General features: G+C 40.1%; 2 protein-coding genes across 3 annotated transcripts in view; both read left to right on the top strand.

Moving 5' to 3' along the window:
• The first annotated feature begins 22 nt into the window (after positions 1-22).
• Positions 23-6,259, top strand: LOC125008474 (thiosulfate sulfurtransferase/rhodanese-like domain-containing protein 2). The gene is made up of 9 exons (XM_047585746.1): positions 23-385; positions 1,593-1,885; positions 1,972-2,080; positions 2,177-2,296; positions 3,264-3,369; positions 3,507-3,622; positions 4,413-4,571; positions 4,728-4,866; positions 5,668-6,259. The coding sequence occupies exons 1-9, from the start codon at positions 278-280 to the stop codon at positions 5,889-5,891; spliced, it is 1,374 nt and encodes a 457-aa protein (XP_047441702.1). The 5' UTR covers positions 23-277; the 3' UTR covers positions 5,892-6,259.
• A 2,548-nt stretch (positions 6,260-8,807) lies between these two features.
• The window catches only part of sec24b (SEC24 homolog B, COPII coat complex component), a 35,431-nt gene continuing 18,953 nt past the window's right edge, over positions 8,808-25,285 (top strand). The window contains exons 1-7 of one of the 2 annotated variants that reach the window (XM_047585556.1): positions 8,808-9,134; positions 10,307-11,020; positions 12,339-12,500; positions 15,149-15,283; positions 22,202-22,285; positions 23,584-23,747; positions 24,116-24,300. In XM_047585556.1, coding sequence (XP_047441512.1) covers positions 9,041-9,134; positions 10,307-11,020; positions 12,339-12,500; positions 15,149-15,283; positions 22,202-22,285; positions 23,584-23,747; positions 24,116-24,300 — 1,538 coding nt within the window. In that variant the 5' untranslated portion in view covers positions 8,808-9,040. The remainder of the gene's footprint in view (positions 9,135-10,306; positions 11,021-12,338; positions 12,501-15,148; positions 15,284-22,201; positions 22,286-23,583; positions 23,748-24,115; positions 24,301-25,285) is intronic. The other variant, XM_047585557.1, reaches the window with a different exon arrangement.

Below are 25,285 nucleotides of genomic sequence, written 5' to 3'. Positions count from 1 at the left end.
CCCGTGGGTGCGCCGATCTTTTCCGTCCGATGTTGTCCTCTCTTTTTTTTCTTCCGGGTGCACGTTTGTAGTTGAATAGTACATGTGTTGTTATTGTGTTTTAGTCGTATTTAATCGTATATAAGCCTTTTTTATTTAACATTATGCAGGATTCAAGTGTCGTTTGATAATCCGGTGATCTAAAACTGTTCATGAAGTCTATTAAGGTAAAACAGTTTATTAGCTAACAAAGATTTTTAATTATCGATATTTTAAAAAAGAAAAGCTGTGGAAAATAATGGAGTTCATGAACTGGGAGGTGGACACTTCATCGTGTGGTGGCTTAAAACACGAGAAACAACTTTCCAGCTCACAGAGGAGATACTACAGCTTCTGTAGGAGGAAGGTAAAACACAACATAAACTTATTAGCCGGGGTTTTTATAAACCGGCCACGTGTGGTGATGGAAACAGCTGATTTCTTTTGGGTCCTTCATAGACAGCATGTAACAGACAATATAAAACAACTATCGCCTAAAAACATGCAGCTAATGTTTCAGTAACACGTCTGAACGATGATAGGTTTGATGAAAACTCACAGAGAAGATGTCAGAGCCAAGTATCTTATATTGTAAATTCACCACAAGTTTATTATTCGTCTGCAAAATATAATCCTTCCACAAATCCTGTCCCTTGACCATCCATCCTTCTTCTAACTTCAACAAAATGTTCACTTACTGCCTGACACACAGAGTTGGGTGAGTCCGGTCACTTTGCTCAATGGTACAAGACAAGCACTGAAATAAAGCGTTAAAAAAATAGAAAAACTGTACAAAAGAAAGATAGAATTTTAGAGAAAAAGTAAAGAGCAGAAGCAGATATATGTACATACAATTAATGAAGAGCTAAAAATAAAAGGTAAAAAATACTCTGGTGAATGTAAAACTATTGCTTCAACACTTTAACTCAAATAAAAGTAAGAAAGTACAGCCTCGTAAATCTACTTCCATCTTCTCTTCTTGAAAGCCAGAAGCTCGTGGATTTTGGGTTGTTTCTCTAACTCTGCACTCACTCCACTTCTTTCCACGGTTAACTGTCCCTCTTCTTCTTCTTTTTCTTGAGTTTCTTTCTCTATTCCGATGCTTTAGATGTGTCCTATCACATCAAATCTTTTACGTTGTGTCACCCGTGGAGGTTAAAAGAGTAACGAGTCTGTTTTTTTCCAATGTAAGGAGCAGAAAGTTCAGATTTTTGTGCACAGATGTAGGCAGTAGGGATGTACCGGAGGTATCCTGGTATTGATGATAATAATAATAAGTGGTATTAAATCTCCCAAAAGAGACAAGGACATAAATAAAGTTATAGATGCATTTCCTGGATTTTGTCGTTATTATTTACATTTTTGTTGATGTTATGACATTTTTTTTGTCCACAATAATCGTGACGTGAAAATCTGATATTTTAAGAGCCCTACTAAAGTAAAAAGTTCTCATAAAAAGAAATACTCAAGTAACAAAGTGTCAGCTGATACATCATAATAAAACATCCATGTTATTTGCTTCACCAGTCTGTGTCTTTAAGTAAATTAAATTTTTTTTCTTTAACTCTTTACAGTCGTTCGCCGCCTTCGTGGCGTCCAAGCGGCTCGTCGGTCAGGAGGAAGGAAGCGCATCCTGGAGCTGCTGCGGCCAAACCTTCAACGAACACTCGGCCGTCCACAAACACGTGGCCAGAAATCACAGCTCTGAGATACAGCAGCTCACGCAGGCCACGTACGAGCGTCTGTTAGAGCAGCTGGAAGAAGAACCTGAAACGCGGCGGCCGAACGAGCGCGAGGCGTCCGAGGAGGTGGACGTCTCTGCGTGGATCCCCGACATCAGCCACATCTCTGAGGAGCAGCTTAAAAGGTAAACTCAGAGTTTGGTTCATGCTTTCCACGTCTTAGTAAATTTAACTCGTGAGCTCAGTTTTGTTTTTTTTTGTTTCCCATCAGTGGCCCAGGCAAAGTTCTCCTCTACTATCACTACTGTCAGGTGGAGGAGCCGCACGTCATCTGCGCTTGGCAGAAAGCTTTATGTGAGAAGCTCCACTTAACGGGAAAGGTGACCTCTCCAACTGGGAAATATTGACAATAGGAAGGTTTAATGTTAGTTAGTGTGACGGCCTCTTTAAAACATGATCATCATCTTCATCTCCAGGTGAGGGTGGCGACCGAAGGCATCAATGGAACGGTGGGCGGCACCAACGTGGCTGCAGACGTTTACATCGAAGCTATGCGTTCGCATCCGCTGTTCAACATGGACGAAGAGGATTTTAAGGTCAGAATCAGACGTCTGTGAATGTTCTCATCTCAGGTTATCATATAGAACAGAACTAGAACAGTTTCCTCTGGTTATAGTTGGTCCGAGCGTCATCCTACAGCAACATAATGACTTTTTAAAAAAGCTTTAGTCCAAACTCCACCAGAACTACCTCAGGATAAGAACATGGAGCTGGTTTGTGATGAACTGGACAGAAGAGTGAAAGTAAAGCTCCCTACGAGAGACAAACATTTCTGGGAATGTCTGCAACAAAATTGGGAAGAAAAATATTTGATTTCCATTTTAGAAAGAAAGAAAGAAGGTTACTGTCAGGAGACTGAAGTTTAGAATAGATTACTTTCACTCTTCTGTCCAGTTCATCACAAACCGGCTCCAGGGTTTAACTATTATAGAGCATTTTTCATACAAAAGATGCATCTCAAAGTGCTTTACATGAAAAAAAACAACGATAGAAACGAGAAATACCCCTTCTCCCTCACACACATGCAGATTCAAAAACACTGAGGAATTACGAGCACTGAGGAAATGCTAGATTCTAATTATAATTTAGTAAAATTAAATTCAATTAAAAGCCATTAAAAAGGTAAAAATAATAAAATAAGTTAAAGTTATTTAAAAGTCAGACTATAAATATAAAATGATAAAATAAATAAAATTCAGTCAATAACCAGACTAAAAAGATGAAATAATAATAATACTAAAAAAATAAAAAATTCAGTTGAAAACAAGACTAAAAAGGTTTAGCTCTAGGTCAGAAGCTTCCCCAGTGGTTTCAGAACCACAATCACACGCTCTGCATCACAATACACAAGGAAAAACGTACAAACAACACAATCATATGAAGACAGAATAACACAGATTAGTAGCTAGGAACAAACACCATAATGAAAACATGATTAGTGTTATCTGGGCTATATTGTTTTTTATTATTAAACCTTGAGCTAATCTGTGTGTGTTTGTTCAGACCAGTGATGGAGGTGCAGAGTGTTTCACAAACCTCAAGGTCGGCGTCTATAAGGAGATCGTCCCGATGGGAGTGGATCCTGATGTTATTTCCTACCAGCTGGCAGGTGACACCACTTTACAATGTTAATAATGTAAAGAATATCTTTTGCCGTGTTATGATTTTCTTTGCAGAGTAAAAGCAGCTGCTGCTCTGATTCTTCTTCATGTGCTTTTCTCTCTGTGTGTGTGTCCTGACTCTCAGGAGTTCATCTGGAGCCCGAAGAGTTTCACAAGGAAGTGGAGGCTCTCGTGGCCAAAGGCGACGTGAGCAGCGACACCATCCTCCTGGACTGCCGCAATTTTTACGAGAGCAAAATTGTGGGTAGAAAGTTCAAATTCGCATTGAAAACAACTTTATTAATGCTTATTAATCTTAGTTTAAAAAAAAACACACACAAATAAATCTACTCTCAGGGTTCTTGGTCCATTGATGTGTATATATATATATAATTGTGGGTCATAATATTGTCTGTCTGTGTCCTTTTTGGTTTGTTTTGTCGTTGTCTATCTGTGTCTGGTTCTGTCTGTCGTCTATCGTATGATTGTTGTCTCTGTCTGTGTTGTCTGTGTTGTGTACCTGCCTTAGAACTACAGCTGAAATTTAGCATTTGTGCTAAAGTCCGGAGCATTTCCACTGATGACCAACGCATCAGTGTTGATTAACGTGCATTGTCCCGATTCAGTAAACTAAAAATAATAATATTAATCCCTTAAAGGTCAGTTCTGTTTGGCAGCTCTCACACTATCACGTGCTCTTAACACAAAACACATAACAACAAAACAGAGAAGGAAAGAAAAGGTTGTGCAATCTGCTGTCTTTAATAATAAGTTTGAAGGAATATCCTCATTAAAAGTACGTCTCTTTATCTCTAAATGATAAAATGCATAAATAGTTCCCAGTACACAATATAAAGGCTTACATGACACTGTACAGTATTTAAACAATTCAAATACGGTTGGATGGAAAAAGAACAAATCTTATGCGTCCATCAACTCATACATACAACAAGAAGAAGGTACAAGATATATTAAATTGTACAAGTATCCATCCAAAATAACGGAAAACTTGTGTAATTGAATAATTGGGTTGTTTCTTTTCCCCGATCAGGGGCAGTTCACTCGATGCCTGGCACCGAACATCCGCAAATTCAGCTACTTCCCGGACTACGTGGACCAGAACCTGGAGCTGTTCAGAGACAAGAAGGTCCTGATGTACTGCACGGGAGGAATCCGCTGTGAGCGCGGCTCCGCGTACCTCCGCTCCAAAGTAAGACAACGGGCATTATTCCACAAATGTCATCATCATTTGTCATTTGTCCATAAAGTTATTACAAAATCAAAAATTTAACTCCATATTACCCATATGTATACACAAGCCAATATGGTGACTCTGAAATCTGGTATGTGTTTCTCCCGCTTGCAGGATGTCTGCAAAGAGGTTTACCAGCTGAAAGGTGGAATTCATAAATATCTGGAGCGTTTCCCGGACGGTTTTTACCGAGGGAAACTTTTTGTGTTTGACGAACGCTACGCCATCTCCTCCAACGACGACGTCATCTCAGGTTAGTGTGTGAATGGAACTTCTCGTTAAAAAACACTAAGGCTGTGTCCGAAATCGCCCTCTAACTCGTAAAGTTACGCCGTTTTGTGGTGGTGTCCGACACCTTAGTGATACAAGTGGTATAATTAAATGCTGTAAAGTATGTTTACAAACTGTTACAAAAAATGGTTTTGGTCTCAATAGTTTATTTGACTATTCATGACAACTATACGGGGGTGAATATTTCTCTCATTCGTTTATTTATTTTTATTAAGATTTAAATATTCCGCATAATTAAGGGCGTTCCCGCTTTGAGTGACAAGCGGTAGCCTGAGCTAATTAGTAGCGGAGAATTGGGTGGGCGGGTCTCAACGTCCGACACGCCCCTCCACGACCATGTTTGGAATATCCGTGTGTGGGTGGAGTAAAAACGACCGCGGGCTCCGCCCACTCCAGCCGTTAATTGCCGTTAGTGGCATTTTGAAGTTCCATCGCGAAAATATGAAACTTTTAAATAAACAACAATTTTATTTTTATTTCATGAACATCACACATATTTGTTTACAAAAGCGTCACGTTTTTAATAATGCGTAAATTATAACGGGATAACCAGGGGAGCCGCGGCAGTCTGACACGTAATGATGCGACAGCAGTGACGTCATTAACTGCGCGTCAAACAGTGATGCGAGTAGAGTCCGAAAGCTCACCATGTAATAGTAAAACCTTACATACGGAGTAGGGGTTAGGGAGTGAGTGAACGATTTCGGACAATTAATAATTAATTTAAGTTGAATTGGTGTCGCTGCATTCTGCCTCCGTCCAGACTGCAGGTACTGCGGGCGTCCGTGGGACCGCTACGAGCTCTGTTCCACTCAGTTCTGCTGCCAGCTGGTTCTGTCCTGTCCCGGCTGCAGACGGGACGGACGCACCGCCTGCTGTCCCACCTGCCAGACCAAAGGACAGGCCCGGGGAGACGCGACCCCGCATCACAAAGAGGAGTGCGAGTGCACGGACGGGCGTCCCAGAATCCCTCAGGACGTGCAGTGACATAAACATCGATATTCGGTGCTTGGAAGATGTTGCTCAGTGAAACCAATGATTTCATATCAGTGGAAAGATTGTGTACAATTTTAAATGTGTTTTTTAAATCCTATTAAATCATATGTGTATTTAAGGGATGTCCCGATGAACTGTTTCAGCTGCTGTTAGTTATTGAAAGGATTTTATGAGGAAATCAATATTCAGTCAACATTAAAGTCACCAACCTGTGAAGTAAATAACACTGATGATCTCATTACAATCATGTGTCCTTCTGGGAAACTTCTGTCCTGGCTTTTATATGCATGCATAAAATAAAAAAAGAAACATGAATGAATGAACGTGTATTTGAAGACAGAATAAAAGAAAAAGGCAAACAAACACAACAATAATCACAAAAAAACAATGCAAAGTAAAACTTTACAACTTAACACATTTTTATGATCAAAATGAGTGGGAAGAAGCCAAAGCGTATTAAATCCCACCCATTCTCCCTATATACATACCATGTTAAGTTTTAATATATTTTTTTTCGAACATTCAAAAGAAAATAAACTAATTAAATGCATATACAATTGAGAAAGAAACAAAAGACAGACAAATAGCAATATGTCCAATAAGAAACTAAATCACTGGTAATGTTTGCAAGAGTATTAATATGTCAGTATTCAATGTTTTCTTCCTCCTCTGCTAAATAATAATAATACTAGCAGCAATAATATTTAATAACAATAATATTTAAAGTGCTTTACATACATCATCTTCATTCCTACACCTTGTGAAAATCATCTCTTTATACCTCTTATATAGTAATATTTATATAACATATAATAATGTATACTATAGAACTATAACATATGTATACACATAAACACACATACATGCACAAACATAACTATATATACACATATAATTACAGAGACATAAAAGAATCAAAAACAGAGACAAATAGTAGCAGCACCCAGTATCACCTGCTTGTTTCACCCCCCATATTTCATCCCTGTACCTTAGAAAAACATCCTCTTTATACTTCACTTCAAAATGTTTTAAATTTAGATATTGTTTTAATTCTACATATCTTTACTCTGCAAATTGTTTTCTTATTTATGCGTGTTCTAGTGACTTTGACATGCCACGGTGTTCCTTGCATCCTGGTGTGTTGCTCTCCTCAGATAAGCAAAGAAAACATGATGCAACATGTTCTACTCTCTATGTTACGACTGGTCTTCAGGGTGAACACGGCCAAAACAACAAAGAAGGCAACTAATGAACACACCGTGTAACTTGCAGCACTTGGCTTCTACTTTGTGCAACCAGTGCAGGTTTTGCTTAAACAAACCACAAGTAGCAGTACGTCTGTGCGTCTTACATGTTTGTGGTTTATGCAAATGTGTGTTTATGTCAGTTTCTGCAGGTGTCTGCATGACGGATTAGCTTTCAGATATCCTCCTTGCAGATGTCATTGTAAAGATGTCATGAAGATATTGTAATGCTACACTACAGCAGTTTGGACACATCTTCTCATTCAATTAAATGAGAAAGTGTGTTCATTAAGATTTAACGTAATGCTGGAATGAAATTACAAAAGAGAGAGGAATGTACATCCAAAATCTTAAATGCAAAAGATAAATGACTTTTGCACTGTGCTACTATCTGCATAAATAAAGGCAAATGTCACATTTAAAACAACAGAGACCAAAGTGCTTTACAAGTAAGTAGAATACAGATAACAACTCACAATCACGACTCGTTAATAAAAACATATACAGTGTCACATGAAAAACACCAGCTGTTCAAGTGTGCCTGAAAAAGCCAAAGAAGTGTGTCTTGAGGCGTGATTAAAACACCTGCAGAGTGGGACTTTCAAGATTCAAGATGTCGTCATTGTCACTTTCTGCATATAGAAACTATTGAAAAGCATAAAGTATACAGAATAAAAATCTAAATGAACAAAACGTAAAGGAATAAAACAACATAAGGACAGATACAATACAAACGTTCTGGACTGAGAGAAAAATAAATAAAGACAACAACAGTGCAGTGTATGGTTGCAGCTTGAGTTTTACAGCAGTAAGGTGCACACACCCCTTCTTCTTCTTCTTTAACATGCAGAGGGAGCTTGTTCCAAAGCTTTGGAGCTATCACTGCCAAAGCCCCGTTTCCCCTGAGCTTCAGCCTGGGACAGCCTGTAGGAGCTGATCGGTGGACCCGAGGGACTTTAGAGGGACAGTCAGGCTCTGCAACAGCTTCATACCTCAGGCTATACGTCTCCTGAACATTGCAAATAATTTGTAATCTGATGCCAAGTGCAACGATCCAATGCAATAATCCAGTGCAATATTCTTATGCACTTTTATTTTACTCAGCTTTTAAGAACTTGTGCCTTAACCGTTGCTGTCTGAGCAATTAATTATGTTAATTAATTGTAAAATACTGGATTCACATTTGCACAGAAACTCCAGAAGAGGGAGCGATAGGTCCACAGCCACCGAGTCCACTGCCAATCTCCCCAAACATTAGGGGCGAACGATACCGCCATTTTTTCTTTCTATCCGATATCAAGTAATTCCAAGGATAATACCCCGATATCGATATCGATACTTTTAGACGTCTACTTGAAAATTATAACGTTTACAATGAACATTTGTGAATGTAATTATGAAAAATATAATTTATACAAACAAGCTGTCAAATATCAGACTTCTCTTTAATAAGAGCCAATATGTGGAAATCAACAAGTCGACTGAAAATCTGAGCAAATCATATTAACAAAAAACAAAAAGAAAACAAGAACAAATTCATAAAAGTATTAATATTTATTGTGAAACCGGTCTCGGAATCGATATTCCGATGTGAAATATCGATCCTTCACAACACACATTCTAGATTGGAAGTATCGATGTTTCTGCATCGATGCGCCCATCATCCCTAGCTCTCAGCTCTGTGAGCCGAGCCGAGCCGAGCCGAGCCGAGCGGACCACCTGGCCAGGCTGCCCGGGTCCACACCGACCGCCAGCGGCTGTCCCCCCTGTCTCTCCCTCTCTCTCTTATCGCCTCTGTGGGGTTAAAACCACGGGTAATACGGGACACACCGGGGAGAACAAATGCGCATTTACCTGCTCGCGTATCAGTGGACGTGAGGACAGGAGGACCGAGCCATGTCTGCGCCGGGCTTCACAAACCTGAACAGCCCCGTCAGCTACAGCCAGAACCCGGCGCCGAACGGCGGAGCAGCGGCCCCCCACCAGACCGGTAGCTTTTAACTATCACGGCGACGTTGAATATTTGTATTAAAATCATAAGGACGACGGTTAATTTAGGTGAAACTAACTCTAGGTTGAGCTAATGCTAACTGTAGCTGCTAACGTAAGGCGACTACGAGGACATTTACAGCTTGGGGATTAAAAAAAATAAATAAATAATTAAATGTTAGCAAGATGAAATGAAGAAATGGGGCTAATTGCGGTTTGATTTATTTCAACAGATTTATTCATATTTAAATAAATTTCAGCCGCTATGTCTGTAATGTCAATAGCGGCTAGGGATGTGCGTATCGATCCAGAAATATCGATACGTACGATCTAGACGTGTGTTTTTTAGGAGCGATTTTCACATCAATATATCGATACCAAATCGGCTTTCACATGAAATATTTGTACTTTTATGAATCTGTGATCAGTTCTAAAAATGCATGTAATGCAATAAATGCAGTATTTCTAAAATTTAGATTAATTGCGATGGGGAATTGCGAAAAAGTGTTTCCATTGCACTTTTACAATAAACTTTCACATCGATACGTGTAAAAATATTTTGGCGATATTTGAATGTAAGCGTTTCCATTACCGGTTTTTCTATTGATGTATTTAGGTGTTGCACATTTCTAGGTGGAAAGGAAACACAGCAACTGTTAATTTCAGAGAGGCAGGCAATAACAAAAAAAAAATCAATGGGTGTAAAATATATTCAAATGTCCATTGTAGAAGTTAGCTTTGGTATCGGCTACCGTAATAATTGTAGTCTCTGCTCAACATTTTTCTCTCTCATTCATAAAATGCTAAAGTCAGGGACATTTTCATGGGGCAGCTTCAGTCAGGGAATCGTGAACCTCTGGTCACCCGATTTTGCTAAAGGGAGATAGCGTCAAATATTGTGTTATCTGTGTGGCACACACAACCATTCCCCCAAAGTCTGCTTTTGTTTTGAATCAGCAACAAGCAGCGGCTTTTTTTAAAAAAAAAAATTGAATTGGATTTATTTATGTTTTCATTGATGGTGGTGGTGGTGTTGCCATGGAGTCAAAGATGCTATTTCAAACAAGTTGAAGCTTGTAGGCAGCTAATTAGTAATTTACCTCTCCTTCATCATTATTATTATTATTATTATTAATAAAGGTTATTAATCACCACCTTGTCCCCCCTTTGCAGGTCCAGTGCAGACCTATCCATCCATGTATCCACCTGCAGGCTACTATGGAGCCCCACCTCAACCACAGAGCTACCCCACTACTACTACTACCACCATCCCTGGCCATGCGCCTCGTCCTCCTCCTGCTGCTGCTGTTCCCAACAAAGCATCCATCATGAACAGTACCCACGGTGCTAGCTACTACCAGAACAACCATCAGCATCAGCAACAACAACAACAACAACAACAGCAGCAGCAGCCTCCTCCTCCTCCTCCACAGCATCATGTAGCACCCTCACCATACACTGCCCCTCCTTCTCAGCCATACGCCACCCTCCCCTCCTCAGCACCTCCACCGTCAAACGCCCAGTACAACCAACAAGCATTCCAGCAGCATCCACCCTACGCCACTCCAGGATCCTACTACGGACAGCAGCAGTCGTACCACGCATCCCAAACACAGCGGCAGCAGCAGCAGCAGCACCCGAGTGCCCCCGGAGCTCCCCTCTACCCGATTGTTTCGTACCCGTCTGCAGCAGGAAGTAGCCAGTATGGCACCCTCAGTTCCTCCCAGGCCACCTCCGCGCCCGGAGTCTTGCCCGCCACCCAGATGGGCGCGCCGTTGCATCAATTCGGCGGCGCTCCTCCGCCCCCTACGAGCGCTGTGCAGCCTGGTTATGGAGCCGGTGCTGCCGGTCAGATGGCGCCAACAGTCAATGGTCAAGGAAGCACGGGTATGGAGGATTATTTGTGGTCTTATAGCTGAAATGAACACATTTATAGGTCCTTGACACCAAAACTTTCCTGCTGCATTCCTAGATAGAAAGCTGTAGAGCCTCATGCATTCACTTGCCTATTTATTAGGTGCGCTTGTAAAAAAGGTGTGATTTATGTAGTAGTTTGTGGTGCTGTTAAACAGATCTGAATTAGACACAAAGCAGGGTTTTGTGTTTCTAAAATGGGGAATAACAAATGTGTGTAACCACAATACAGTTAAATTCAAGACAAACCACAGCCTCCGACATGAAACCGCTTTCGCAGTTATTTTAGGCAAACGATGCACAACATTAAGGCGCTTTTATAGTACTGTGGGACATAGATGGAGTAACCTACGCATTTAACAGATGCCTGTGTGAGTTATTTATATTTGTGCGCTCTTATTCTGAAAAATTCGCCAAAATGTGGTTTCTCCAAACCTCCTCAGGTAACCTTGCCAATTCATTATTGATCCAGCATAATCAATTTGATAATTATGGAGAAGGAGAACTAGACGGAAATACTGAAGCGGAAACATACTACAACCAAGTGGACCAATCACAGCTCTTGTGTTTTCTTAGCGTGTAGTTATATTTCTGGAGACATCTGTTATGGTGCTAGTGTTCTGCATTGTTGCCGTATCCTCTGCATCAACTTAACACAGAAGCATAAACCTCCTATAACCTCCATGAAGCTAAGACTCAGTGCGTGACTGTTCAAATAGAACGCATTGGTTTTTACTGGTGTACCTAATAAACTGGCAACTCAGTGTGTATTTTGTTGGTGGTTGTTATTTTCCATCTTTGGTTCCGCAAAAAAAGTTTTAAAACAATTTTCTCTGCAGAATGTTTCTCTCGTAGGTCCTGATTTACTAAGACCGTGCACAAGTTTATAGATTGTGCGAGTTGTTGGTTTGTGTGTTGCTGGTGATCTACTAAGATTTAAATTGGATGGGTTACGGCCTTCGCCGGCAAGAATATGGGAGAGCAGACTGAACAAAAGTGAAATTTCAACCCGTGGAATTAGAGGTATTGGTGCAAGAGGCAAATAAACACAAAAATTGTGGAGTTACAGCAAAGAAATATTAACATAACCAGAAGAAATGCAATATGGGAGGCTACCTGTGACAAGAAGAAATAAAGAAAAGATAGCAAGTAGTAGATCAGCTTCGCCGTTAGTTTGCGCCTGTAATGACGTTTGTGTACAATTTTTCAAATGCAAACTTTTAGTAAATCAGGCCCTAAGTCTTCTCTCAGCTTGGTCTTATATTTTTTTTGTCATATTCTCAAACTTCAGGCCACCGACGCTACGACCAAAGCCACCCGACCGCTCTGAGCTACGATTCCTACGGTGGCGTCACCCGAAGCAGCAGCAGCAGCGGTGGTGGTGCAGACGTGGACCGACCGCCCTCAGGAACCCCCTCCACTTCAGTCCATTCCTCGCCGGGCCACCACCGAGGTAACTGCACTGTGATGAAAAGTGTCATTCACTGGATTGAACAGTATGTTGATGCCAATGTGACACCAACTGAGAAAAGAATGTTTTTGCAGTAAGGAAATCAACAAGAAATCAGTTTCCTGTTGTTTTTCATGTCTCGAGAAGGAAACTGAGAATCACTACAGCTAAATGTGTGCATTAGGTTAATAATAAGGTTTTTAATTTGTAGCTGATGTTGTGATTGAAAAGTTCAGCGTTTGAACATAATGTCACAGGAAGAACCACATGTCTCGGGTTCTCGTTGCTCCGGAGAGAAGCCTGTTTTTTTTTTTGCCTCCTCTGGTGTAACCCTTTGTCAGCGAGTCTATGTTTAGATGTGAAAGTGTGTGTGAAAGGTTTACATGTTCACAGCTGCACTTTGGGAATGTAGCACACACTTTTAAAAGTGGCCACGTGTGAACCTTTATATAAACTTTAGGGTTTCAGGTCACCACCACTTACCAGCCTGGAACCTGTCAACTTTAAATTGTTCCACTACTACGACTATAAAGGTTTTTTTTTAAAAGTATTGTCTCACTGTGGCTTTAAATTCATGTTCAAATCTGTTTCTTTTGCCAAGTAATGTTCATTTTAAGCAGGAGAATAATAACAGGACAAAAAGGCATATTTAAAGTCGTGCTTTGTTTGTTTTTTCAAGCGTTGAATCGGTCTTAAAATGAAGGGATGCACTTATTTGTAGCCGTAATTTAAATGCAACCATTGTGATTGTTGTGCTCTATTGTTATTATGCAGTGTTTTTTGTTGTTGTTGTTATACTATGATACCATTTATTATTTTTTTGGTAATCCTCCAAGGCTGCGAGAAAGCGGTTGTTTGGTGGCAGTAATATTCTGCCTGAGAAAACAACAAACATCAAGAGACATTCGTTTGTTTGAACTTGTTTTTGAACGTGTTTTATTTGGAGAGTTGATGTGCAAAAATTGTGTCTTCAGCAAACACACCTTGTTGTGATTTTCACCATCCACAGGAAATTCAAGTGGCCTTGAACTTCAATTTGGCCTTTGATTGGTTGACTAACGACCAACCACAGGGCTCCTGCTCTTTGTTACAGTAACGATACAATACAGGGGTAAATTCCCTCCGAAAAATGCTGAATGCCTGTAATAATAGAAGTTAGAGGTAACGTTGTGGCATTTGTTTGTAAAGCTTAATTTATATAGCGTAATAAAAGGTTGTAATTCGATTGTATGATCATTTTGGAGGATGTGGTTTGTGGTGCTGGATTAAAATGAAGCACTACTACCTCTTTTAAAGACTAAAATGTCGTAATAATAGGACCATGCAACATAACGAATTAAAATGTTACAGTTGTTCGACAAACATAAGGAAAAAACACTGAAAACCTGTAGTCGTATTTTGCTCAGAAATGTGAAAAAAAAACGTAGCATGGACAAAAGTACGCCAACGTTGCAGTGGTTGCTATCGTTATAGGAAGTTAGCAGACGTTAGCATCGCAGCTGATGTCCACCTCCCTAGAAATGTCACGGCTAAAGCTGTGATTGGTCTGCTTTGGTATTTTTTCCAGCTGCTTTTCTATCTCCACAATTTTCAAAATTATTGTTTTACACCAATAAAAGATGGAACAAATCGAGGAAAGTTTAACGGACGAGGTTCGGAGATACAAACATTTGTACGACTCGTCTTCGCACAAACTGTTGAAAATGAAGCAGGAAGTAGAAACAAAAATGAACCCGACTGGCAAAAAAGACACAACGCCGACTAAAGTTTGGGTGTTGTTGTTGCATGAGTTGCCAGACTGACGAGATACAAGAGCCTTTAGCCCGATCGCCACCACGTTACCTTTTGACTCTACAGGTCTCAAAAGGGTGATCGCGCAAATGCATTGTGGGTCACAAGCACCATTTTTAGGGTCAAAGATTGTGTGTTTACATTGGTACTCCATTCACAAGTACTCCACTTTGAGGAGCGATGCTAAATATAACGTAGCAGCAGTCTGAACCATTGAGACCGTTAGTCGTGATGTAAAGGGACAATATCCTGGTACATTCAGCGAGTTTTTCTGTGTCATTTCACCATCATGTTGGTTCCAACGCTGGAGAATACATCAGTATTTGTGTCATTTGGAGTCTAAAACCGTTAAAAAGCGAAATATCATTGAATGCAGCTGTTTGTTTTCTGAGCCAAAGACTCATTGCACCATTTTATATCGCTAACATTAATGTTAACATGCCAAAAGGACAACAACAAAACACAAGTGTAGCATCGTGCAGCCTAAACGTATTTTCCAATTGCCCCCAAAGCCCACAATGCATTGCGTCACCCTTTCGAGTCCTATTATTACAGGTTTTCTATGCATAGCTTTTGTTTGTGTAACGTAGCAACAGTAACACGGGAAGTTGTGTTTACTTGACAAAAACGGAAGGAGCTCTGTGATTGGTGGTTAGCAGACCAATGAGAAGCCTAACAAAGGGTCAATTGTGCAGCTACTTTCGTCAGTAAATTGTTAACTTAGACTAGTCATGCACCACATCACATGACGTAAAAGTCTGTCGCCTGGTCATTGCAGGCGGCCCCCGTCTGCTGACGCTCACCCAGTCATTACCGTTTTTTTTTTCTTATGTACCTTTCCCACTCCCCCCTTCCAACAGGCATGCAGTACGGATATGTTGCTAATAGTGGAGCTAGCTCTGCCTCTGCCGCCACCTCTGGCCCAGCAGCAGCCCACTCGTCATCCAGCTCTGAGGATGATGATGATGAGGAGGAGGATGAGGATGAGGAAGCAGGTCTGCTTTAGCTTTTACCCCCCTCACCCCCCACCCACCACCCCTCAGTAACCTCCCATTCTCACCATTTTCTCCATTCGGTGCTCGTGAACCTTTGCCCATCCCTGCCGTTCCTCCCACTCTTCCTCCCCTGTTCTGTGTCCGTCAGCCAATCTGTCACCTCAGCTCTACCTGTAAACACTTCGGCTAATCGTCATCCGTCCGTGCCGCCTCCTCTCTAATGGGCTAATCAGATTTCTCCTTCTTTGTCCGACTGCTCCCTCGAGATCCTGCCAAAGTTCACCCACTGTGCTCCACGTTTCCCCCCCTCATAATCATCACTTTATGTTTTTTTTTTTTTTTTATTAAACATCAACACAACAAACCTCCACCTTCCATATTCAAAAATGATGCACTCATCACTGCAAAAGATCAGTTGAATCAGATATCAAGTTCTCCCATATTACGATTGGTTTTGCCTTGTTTACTCTTGCTGATCGCAGTTACAAATACGACAACAGGTAAGTTTCCAGCTGTTATTGGGTGTTAGTTTCGTCGGTTTCTGGTTCTCGCAGAAACAAGTTGAGGAAGTTTCTGATGGTTTTTTTTTTTTTAACCCACAGAGTTTCCTATTTAAACCTCAACTTCCCACCAGTGTCTTAGACCTGAAGAAGCTACTCAGATTAGTGGTGAAACGTCTTCTCAAGACAATACAAAGTCCAGTTTTCTTTTTTAAACTTCTTTTTTTGGGTGTCCATCTCTGGGCTATAATCTTTTTGGCTGCAGTTGAACCAGCCAACCAGATTTTCTTTTAGAAAGTGACAGCTGATCATTTTAAGAGATCATGTTTCGATCACCTTCTCCCATAATTCGCTCTAGGACAAAATTTTAGATGTGTATATTGATGGATTGAGTTTTTCGAAACTCTAAAAACACCGAATTGTTTTCCAAATCCCGCCCCAAATTGCTGAACAATAGTATTTCGTTAGCCTAATAGCATAATTGCCCAAGTTATTATTATTTGACTGTTACAATATCGATAAAAATACCAATGTGCTTGTTAAAAATGATTTTTTTTGCTTGTTTTTCTGAAAATTTTCGAATATGACTTTTTAATTATGTTATAAGGCTAACGATTTATTTTCGTTCTTGTCCTGCTAAACAGACAGTAGCAGTGGTTTGAATGGGCTTTGTTGGATGTTGGGGTTTGTAATTGGATGTGGTTGTTGTGGTCGTCTGAGCTCGTGTCTAAGTCAAAAGGGGAAACGATCACGAACACTTTTTTTTGTTATCAGAAACCAACATCTTTGGTTCACCACAAAAATAGCAATCTGAGAGAATGTTTTTTTATTTTTTCTTCTTTTTCCATCAGCTGTGACACGTCGAGCTTTGCTTACGTTCGTTTTATGAGTTTAAGGGAATGCAAATTCAAGTTTCACTTCGTGTCACCCCTGCGGCTTTGCCTCGTTTATGGTCGATTGTAAATGGCGCCATTAACGTCTATTTGTGTTTTAACATGCAAATTATTGATGATTATTAGAAGCCACAAGCTCATACTTCCTGGAGGTTTGCGTAGGCGTTGTGTTAACATCGCTATCTACGGTAAAATTGATGAGACATGATGGAAAGGTTTAGGTGGAAACTATAAAAACAAAGATAGGCAAATACTTTTAGTGGCAGGGCCAGACTTTGCTTACACAGAAAAATAAAACAAGTAAATGTCCTGAATAGGAATCAGGCAACTTCAATAGAAAGAAGGGATATTTTTAATAAAATTCAAACTTTATCTTACAGATATATTAAATTTAAGTGTGATAAAGTTTGAGAGCAACTAAATTTAATGAGCTCGTATGAATTTCAGGGGTTTAAAACAATTTCTTCCGCTGCTTAAATATCCGTCCACATAATCCGAGGTGTTATACACCCATGTTAAAGCACCTCGCAGGTGTTCTGCTTACGACGATCCCTCTGGAGCTGTGTCATCAGCCAGAGGTTAACAGGTGTTTAAATATAGACGCTCCCCTGCTGATAGGTCCATGTGTGCGCTCTGACTGTACCACTCACCATGAGGGGTTAGCGCTGTCAGCACCTCCACCGCTCATTAGCACCTCTGCTAATAAAACACTGGTTTTATAAAACACTGGTTTTAGCTTCAAGCCGTCTTGTCGTGATCTCACCAGCCCCACCCGACTCAATACTGTTCTGTCTCACAGAAAAAAATAACATAACATTTGTTCATCCTACTCAGTGGTTTGATATCAATCATTTTTTATCGCAGAAAATTTATTTGGAATTACAACATGATATAAAAGGACATCTTGATCAGTCACGAAGCAAAAATGTTGAGTTTTTAATTGATTAATTGATAAAAAGTGATGATAAATAGTAATAATGGTATTTTCAAACTAATATCAGACAAAACTCAAACCTTCAGATATAAATTTGACTTAAATGTGTGTGGGTCTAATTAAAGTCAAGCTATAAATCGCTGTTAGTTCAAAGAGACAATAGAGACATCAGAGACAATAACTTGGACAAATACAAGATGGAGGAACATACAGGTTGAAGAGGAATTTACATTCCTTATTTATCCTGTTTAGTTTTGTTGTTGTTTTCTTTCTTTTTTTTTTCATTTCCTCTCATCTTAACATATGATGATGAACTGGTTTTGAGTTTGAAGATAAGGATCAGGACTAGAAAAGTCACAACTTAATCTTACTCCCTTAAAAAAACACGGCCAGCAGAAAACTTACTGTTTTGTCATTTGCTTGTTTTGTTATATTGACGTTTCTTCATTTTGCTATTTTGTTATTTTCACAGTTTTAATCTGATTTTAATCAGAGTAACATGTTTATATGAACTTAAGTTGTCCAGTTAAAGTCAGATTAAGGCAATAATCAGTTTTTTTCCACATGCATGTAAACATACAGACTGTTACTCAGTTAATGAGCAGACGCCTACACAAACCCTAACACCCTGTAACCGTCACCTCCCCAGAAATGCAACTATGCGGCGTGGCGACACAGACCGCAAGAGCTGTGATTGGTCCGCGGTAGTAGCGTGTTTTCGCTTTAGTATTTCCATCCGATTCTCCATCTCTGCACTTTTTGAATTGATGGCCTTGGATCAGTAAAGATGGAACACATCAAGGCAAAGTTAACTGAGGAGGTTCAGAGATACGAACATTTGTACGGCTCGTCTTCGGCAAAAGTTTCAGTCGCCATTGTTGAATGGCGTTGTTAAGAATTTAGTTTGCAAACATCTTTGATTGCCGCATACACCAGGCAGACTCAGGTGGAGCGACTCCTGTGTTTAACTACCTACTGGATGCTGTTTTGGGTAAAAACAAAAGTGTGACAGTGATCAGATCAAGGTCAAGAGGAACTTTTTGCTGATATACTGTGGTGGAACTACATTCCTAAAAGGCCAGAATGCAACATGTAGTTTTGTATGTGTGCAGATGTTAAACCTGATATAAAATACTTTGTCTTTTTAAATTATATTGCGTTTAGTTAAAATCAAGAAGAACCATCTGAGAGAGAGAACAGAAATTCAGCCTTGTCATTAGAATATTTTTTATACACAATATAAATATTATGGGTTTATGTTGCAGTCAGGTGGGGAGACCAACTTCACGATTGAGTCTGGAAAAGTAATTGGTTTTGCAGATCTGGTGGTTGCATCCGTAGACAGTATAAAGATGGAGGAGAAACCGCTCCTTTCAAGTAAAGCCAAAGCAAGTAGAGCTCCCCCTGGTGTCTGGCTGCAGTATAGGTCATAAGCTCCGCCTCCTCCAGGGACGTTAGTGGGCGGGACTTTAGATGTCAAATTTTTGTTTCATTTTAGTTATTTATTTGATGTCCAATTGGACCATGAGTGTTGTAAAAAACTGTGTCGTAACTGGTGGAGGTAGAGCAGATTGTAGTATTAATTAACGTGAGTGAGTCTGGAGGAAGTGTGGGCGGGGCATCGTTACCGTGACTCCACCCTCAGATCGTACTGAACAGACCAAGATGGCGCCGCCCGTATCAGGAAAATAGTTTCAGTTTAGCAAATACAAGGGAGTCGAGTTTCACAGTAAAACTGTCTTCTCCCGCAAGTTCTTTATCTTTATTAGCTCATCTTTGTTGTTTTTAATCATAATTTGTCTTTTTTTTTCCCCTCAGCCTTTGCAGACTTTATCATTTTTAAAGTAAAACTAGAAAGTTGTGATTTATTCCATCTGCACTTTTATCAGGGGTTTGTAGTGGTAATAAAATATCTTCCATTCAAAATGTCAAATATTCTCATTGGAAAAAGTTTTTTCTGTGTATTGCTGAGTCCAAGTTGATCGGTCCAATACGTGCAGACTTCATGCAGCTTTTATTTTCTTCATTTTCACATTAACTGTAGATAATCAGATCGTTGTGAACTGTGAGAAATGCATCTGAAAGGAGACACTGTTGGCTGCAGTGTGGATGAAGCCTTAACTCTCAGTAGAGCAGCAAAAAGAGGAAAAATTATTAAATAATTTCACTGGCAGTGATACAGGACAGGACACGACGCTTACTGTGAATGCGTTTTCTTTTACTCTTGCTAGGACGCCTTTTACTAATCAGAACAAACATGGAGGGAAGGAGGAGGAAGGAGGCTTAGCTGTCCTGTTGGCCTGCTCCTCCATAATCCCGTATTCTGCTGGTCGGGTTTAGTCGGAGATAATTGGATCCTGTCCCGTCCAATGAGCTCAGCGCCTGAGGACTGTCGCATCTTGGTTTGCTGCCGTTGATCCCTCCTTTTAGCCCACATAGATTAACGGGTTCATTCACATATTCGGCCTCTGTTAATCCTGTTCGGGAAAAAAAAACAAAAAAAAAACCTATTCACTTTGGGCAAATGGGCAGACGTGCATTTGTTAAGACTTGTTGCTTGTGTGTTGTTCATATTATGGGGATGTGAGGTTGGATTTGAAGTGGGAGCGTTGCAGATGAGGATAATGCTGGACTGACTGATTAAAAATGACATTTAGACGCTTAAACACAACTGTTGGAGTTTGGAATTAAACAAACGCACCATTGTTGGTGTAGCTCCAGGGGTGTTTTAGTATTTTAATTAATTTATTGCCATTTAGTGCCAGACGTTTGTTCAGTATGTCCTGTGATCCAAAAAATAAAAGTCAGTCTACTTTTGTACACCAGCAGTTCCCTAAATACTCTTTCTTAAATATTTTTATTTTGCTCCACTGTTCATCGGTCACTAAGTTTTACCTCAGGACCTCGTGTGATTTAGAGATTAATCCCCTACATCTGTTCATTTACATGGAATACGTAAACTATTACTCAAATTTACTGACTTTATCGCTGGCTTTGACATCTCTGTTACTTTTAGCTTGATATTATACTTTTTTTGGCTAAGACAGTTGAAGTGAACATCTTTATAGCTACTAAACTTCCCATTACTAGATAATAAAAAAATAAATAAATACAAAGGCAGCACCCCTAAATAAAATCGAACACATCATAATCGCATTTTCGGAGTGGTTGCCAGGGCAACTGGTGGTCATTATGTCACATCCTATAACGTCAAATAAGTAACTAAAATGAAACATCCAAAAAATGAACATGCATTAACATTATATTAACTCCCTAAAATCACTGAAACCATCCTTTAAAAAAACTGTATATTTGACGTGTAATTTAGTGTTTTAGTTTGAACCAAGCCCCACCTACTAACGTGGAGGGGGTGGAGCTTATGACCTATACTGCAGCCAGTCACCAGGGGGAGCTCTATTTAATTGGGGTTCACTTTCTGTCCATCTTCATACAGTCTATGATGTAGATGCTATACAGCGAGATCTTGGCTTTGCACCCAAACAACAGTCCAAAATATAGAGCGGGAAAAATGTGGATTATCGGATCAAATTAAGGACAATCGGACTCAACACTGATCCATACGAACTACCATTGACATGTGACCAGAAATCAGTTTTCCTGATATTTGCATGGACTTGATTTCAATGCCAGAAATGCAATAGAGGGTATGTTGGTTCAGTCAATTGCACAAGAGCTCTTCCCCATTTTTTTTAATTTAATTAATTTTACATACTATTAAAGAATATTATTCTAACAAATGCTGCTAATCTCCATGCTCAGCTGTCACTTTTTAACCGTAACCGTGGAGACGTCCACTTGAGTGAAAAGAATTCGCTAACCAAACAAAACGCTTGAAAACATACATACCTGCAAACTGGAACTGGGTTAGTTTTATCACAGGAGCTGTGTGTGAGGTAATTTGCTTTTACTTAACATATTACTAGAGATCTCCAGGTAAAACCAGTCCCATGCAAATAGGGCTAAAGATTTATGGGTTTAATGTAAGATGTTTCAAACAATGGTCTTTTAATATGACTAGAGAAAAGACTTTATGGTTGAGGATTAATTAGTTTCTACTTTTGCACTCGGCCAGTTGCTTAATTTCTTGGCATATAATGATTGAGGTTAATGTTTTAAACGTTAATTAGAGACTGAAGAAAGAAAGAAATGGTGAGTTGTTTATTGAGGGATGATCATGGCAACAACTGCTTCTCTGTATCCGTCATATTTTATGTCCGCACAGACCAGTGCGCTACAGAAAGCATTACACTCTGTGTAGACTCACTTGTTGGAGACTTAAGTGCATCCTTATCTTGTTTTCTTCCCATCATTCACTCTGCTTCCTTCCTCTTCCTCTCCATCTTCGAGGCCCGAGGGAGTCCGGGCTCAGCACCATTCATTGCCAAACAAAAAAGAACTCCTTCCTTTTTATGAGCTTCATTTATGGCGTCTTGTCTGGGCTTTTATTTATTTCCTCATTTTATCTTTCAACATCTCTTTTGTCTTTTTTACCTTTGTAGCTTCGTTCCCCCAGTCGTCTTTGAACATTTCAGCTGTTAATCGTAAATTTTTTCGACTCCCTTTCTCTCAGGTGGTGACACGTCCTCTTCCACGACTGGTAGCGCGTCTCCGGTGCCCAACAGCTATGATTCCCTCGAGGGAGGCAGCTATCCTGGTACACCTTCACCGCAACACTCCCATTTAAAACAGACATCGCTTCTCCGACCATCTTCTTCTAACTTAAACAAACAGACAAAATTAATTTCAGACGGATCACGTTTGCTTTGTGAAATTTCCTTTTGCAGGGTTCCCACAGAGTCTTATACGGTTTAAAATCCCAATTTAAGGCCTTAATTGGTCTTAAACACGAGTATATTTTGCATCGTATGTCTTAAATTCCATTTAGTCAAGTCTTAAACCCTTACTTTTTATTACCGCTTCATTTGCAGTACGACCCCGTCTGGCTGCAGTATAGACCCCTTCACAGTTTGTAAACAATGTGACGTTTTTTTGAGGGGTGGGGCTTAACTGGAGGCAAAACATCCCAAACACTATAGCCTGTAAACTGCAAACTAGCGTATTTCAGTGGACTGTTTTGCATATTTTGGAGAATAAACTAATACACTCACTCTCGGAGTGAGGAACCACTATGGAGGGTAACGTAGTAAATTTCAGCTTGGACACCCCTGAAACATAACTAACGGTGCCTTAGCTAGCGGTTAGCATTAGCATGTGTCAAGAATCCTCCAAATAATGATTAACTGCACACATTAAATGCACACTGCAAACAGATTTTGATGATTCCTTTTTATTTTTCATCCAAAGTACAGCTGGCAGTGACTATGTTCAAGTTAGTGTTTTTGCTTTTTTTGGTTTTGGCACCAAAAAATACAACAAGAGACATTTTCCCAGGTGACAGTGACAGTGTTCGCCTCAAGCTTCGCTCTGTTTTGCCTCCAGCTAACGCTGTGACGTCAAGAGCTTCTAGAGAAAAAACCACTCCTTCAGACTAAACAATATCAGCGTGAAAGTACCTTGATTCAAAACATAACATGACAGTAAACTTCATTCTTGTTTCAACACTCCTACTTACTTTAACTCATTCAGCTTAAGGCATAAAGTCGCCCACAACTTGCAGAAGCGTTGTGTAGTCTGAACCTACTGTGACGGAAAGTTTGCAGGACGACATAAAATCTAAACTGTTTACTTCACGTGTAAATATTTGATGCTGCTGTAACGATTAAAAGTAATAAGATGCACAAAAGAGCATTTTCATGATTGGATCCACTTTTTGAATAAGGTTAAAATCTGGGACGCATCCTCCTCAGATTCAGAGAATTACCCATAATGCACGGCTACACTCATCCTTGCACTTTTTTTTTTCTTTTTTTTTTGTTTTTAATCGTGGTAAAACACCAAAAGCCGTTCCCGTGTTCCTAACGTACATTACTTTGATGACCGCCTCTTGCCCAGATTCGATGCCACCTTCCAACAACATGACCAACCCGGCTCAGTCCTACGGTAGCTATGGTTACCCCGGCGTGCAGCCGGCCTATCGACAGGGTCCGGCCTCCCACACTGACGCCTCCCCCTCCCACGACCTGTACAGCCAGTCTGGCTACCAGCAGTACTCCCAGGTGAGGATGGACTCAGCGTTTTTAATCACTGCTGGTGTTACAAAACATGCAGGACAAGCAAATTATAACTTTTAATTGTCGAAAGTTCACTTTTCTCTGGCAGTAAATCAAATATCGTTGAGATTTTGATTTGTATGATCCCCTATTTTCTCATATTCTGTAGACTTTAGTGCTTAAATATAATATATTTGTGAACTTTATTGTCGTGTCTTTATTTATTTCTACCTTTGCTTGAAATCTTTCTTGGACAAAGTTGCCCCAAAAAACGTCTCTAGAAACTTGTCAGTAGATTGAGACGTTTCCTTGTGCAGTTTACTCAGGTCGATGGGAACGTTTAACATTTCTTTGCGTCCCTTCCTGCTCTGCAGGCGTTCCCCAACCTCTCCCAGCTTTCTGCAGCGCTGGGCGGCCTGAGCGGGGTCCCAGAGCTGGAGGTGGAGTGTCTGAGGCCCGTGAACCTGCTGCAGGAGAGGAACCTGCTGCCCTCCAGGCCCCTGGAGGCACCCGAACCCAACCTCAGCCCCGACCTCAAGAAGGTCAACTGTAGTCCACAGTAAGTGTGTGTGTGGGGGGGGGGGGGGGGTAGCTTTTTATGCTACAAAGTCAGAATTAAACATATTGTCTCACTGTTTATTACTAAATATTGTATAATGGTTGTAATTTGTGCATCTTGTGAGCTTTGAATTATGAAGTAAGTCTATTGTTGCTCACACTTTCTTTCTCACAAATTTATCCTTCATTCAGTACGTTTACATGCACGTGATAAAAACAAAATATTGCCTTAATCCGACTTTAACTGGACAGATTTAGTGCATGTAAACACGTTACTCGGACTAAAATCTAATAAAGGAGTTCTCCTTGTTAGAGTTGACCGATATGGATGTTTTAAGGCCGATAATTTCAGAGCCGATACTGGTTTTTCTCCCTCCATTTACATGATAAAAATTACACAATGATACCACATTTCACACACACACTCAATTTAACCACAAACATTTAAGAGGTAGAGCACAAGCGGGGGCGATTCTAGGGTCAGAGGCAAAATATAAAGCAAATAAATATAATAAATAAAATAAATAAAAAATCAAATATAAAGATATGAAGGTCCATAAAGATAGGCAACCCTGCCTGAGAGACATCATTCTATCATTTGTTTCTCCTTTTGGACTCAACAGACCCTGCAGACTCCGATCTATTCCACCTCATATCGAGAGAGGCAAATGTGTCAATTACTTTTTCTTGCTTGACTCTCAATCACCTCCTTCTCAATAGACATCACAGCTGGAGTCAGCTTTGGCCCGTGGTCCTTCTCAGCAAAGTGTGTTTAGCTTACAGGCAGTATTAGACTTACACCTTGGCCTTGGAATATATATATGTATTGGCAAACGCACCTGTGTATCGGCCGATACCAGCATGAACGATTGCAATTGTTTATTATATGACATAAAATATTAACCTGCTGAAAAGACAAATATCTCAACCTAGTGTTGAGGAGGACGACATGTTCCTGTCAGTTTTTTATTTTTCTCTGTTGTATA

This window comes from Mugil cephalus, chromosome 5 (genome assembly GCF_022458985.1).
Source record: "Mugil cephalus isolate CIBA_MC_2020 chromosome 5, CIBA_Mcephalus_1.1, whole genome shotgun sequence".
Classification (NCBI taxonomy): Eukaryota; Metazoa; Chordata; class Actinopteri; order Mugiliformes; family Mugilidae; genus Mugil; species Mugil cephalus.
This window is presented reverse-complemented; position numbering and strand designations above follow the sequence as displayed.

Bases quoted from the DNA above. Each gene is read 5' to 3' on its own strand.
- LOC125008474 (XM_047585746.1), top strand. From the start codon at position 278: ATGGAGTTCATGAACTGGGAGGTGGACACTTCATCGTGTGGTGGCTTA. The intron at 1,886-1,971 runs GTAAACTCAGAG...GTTTCCCATCAG, and splicing joins TCTGAGGAGCAGCTTAAAAG to TGGCCCAGGCAAAGTTCTCC. The intron at 4,867-5,667 runs GTTAGTGTGTGA...GCCTCCGTCCAG, and splicing joins CAACGACGACGTCATCTCAG to ACTGCAGGTACTGCGGGCGT.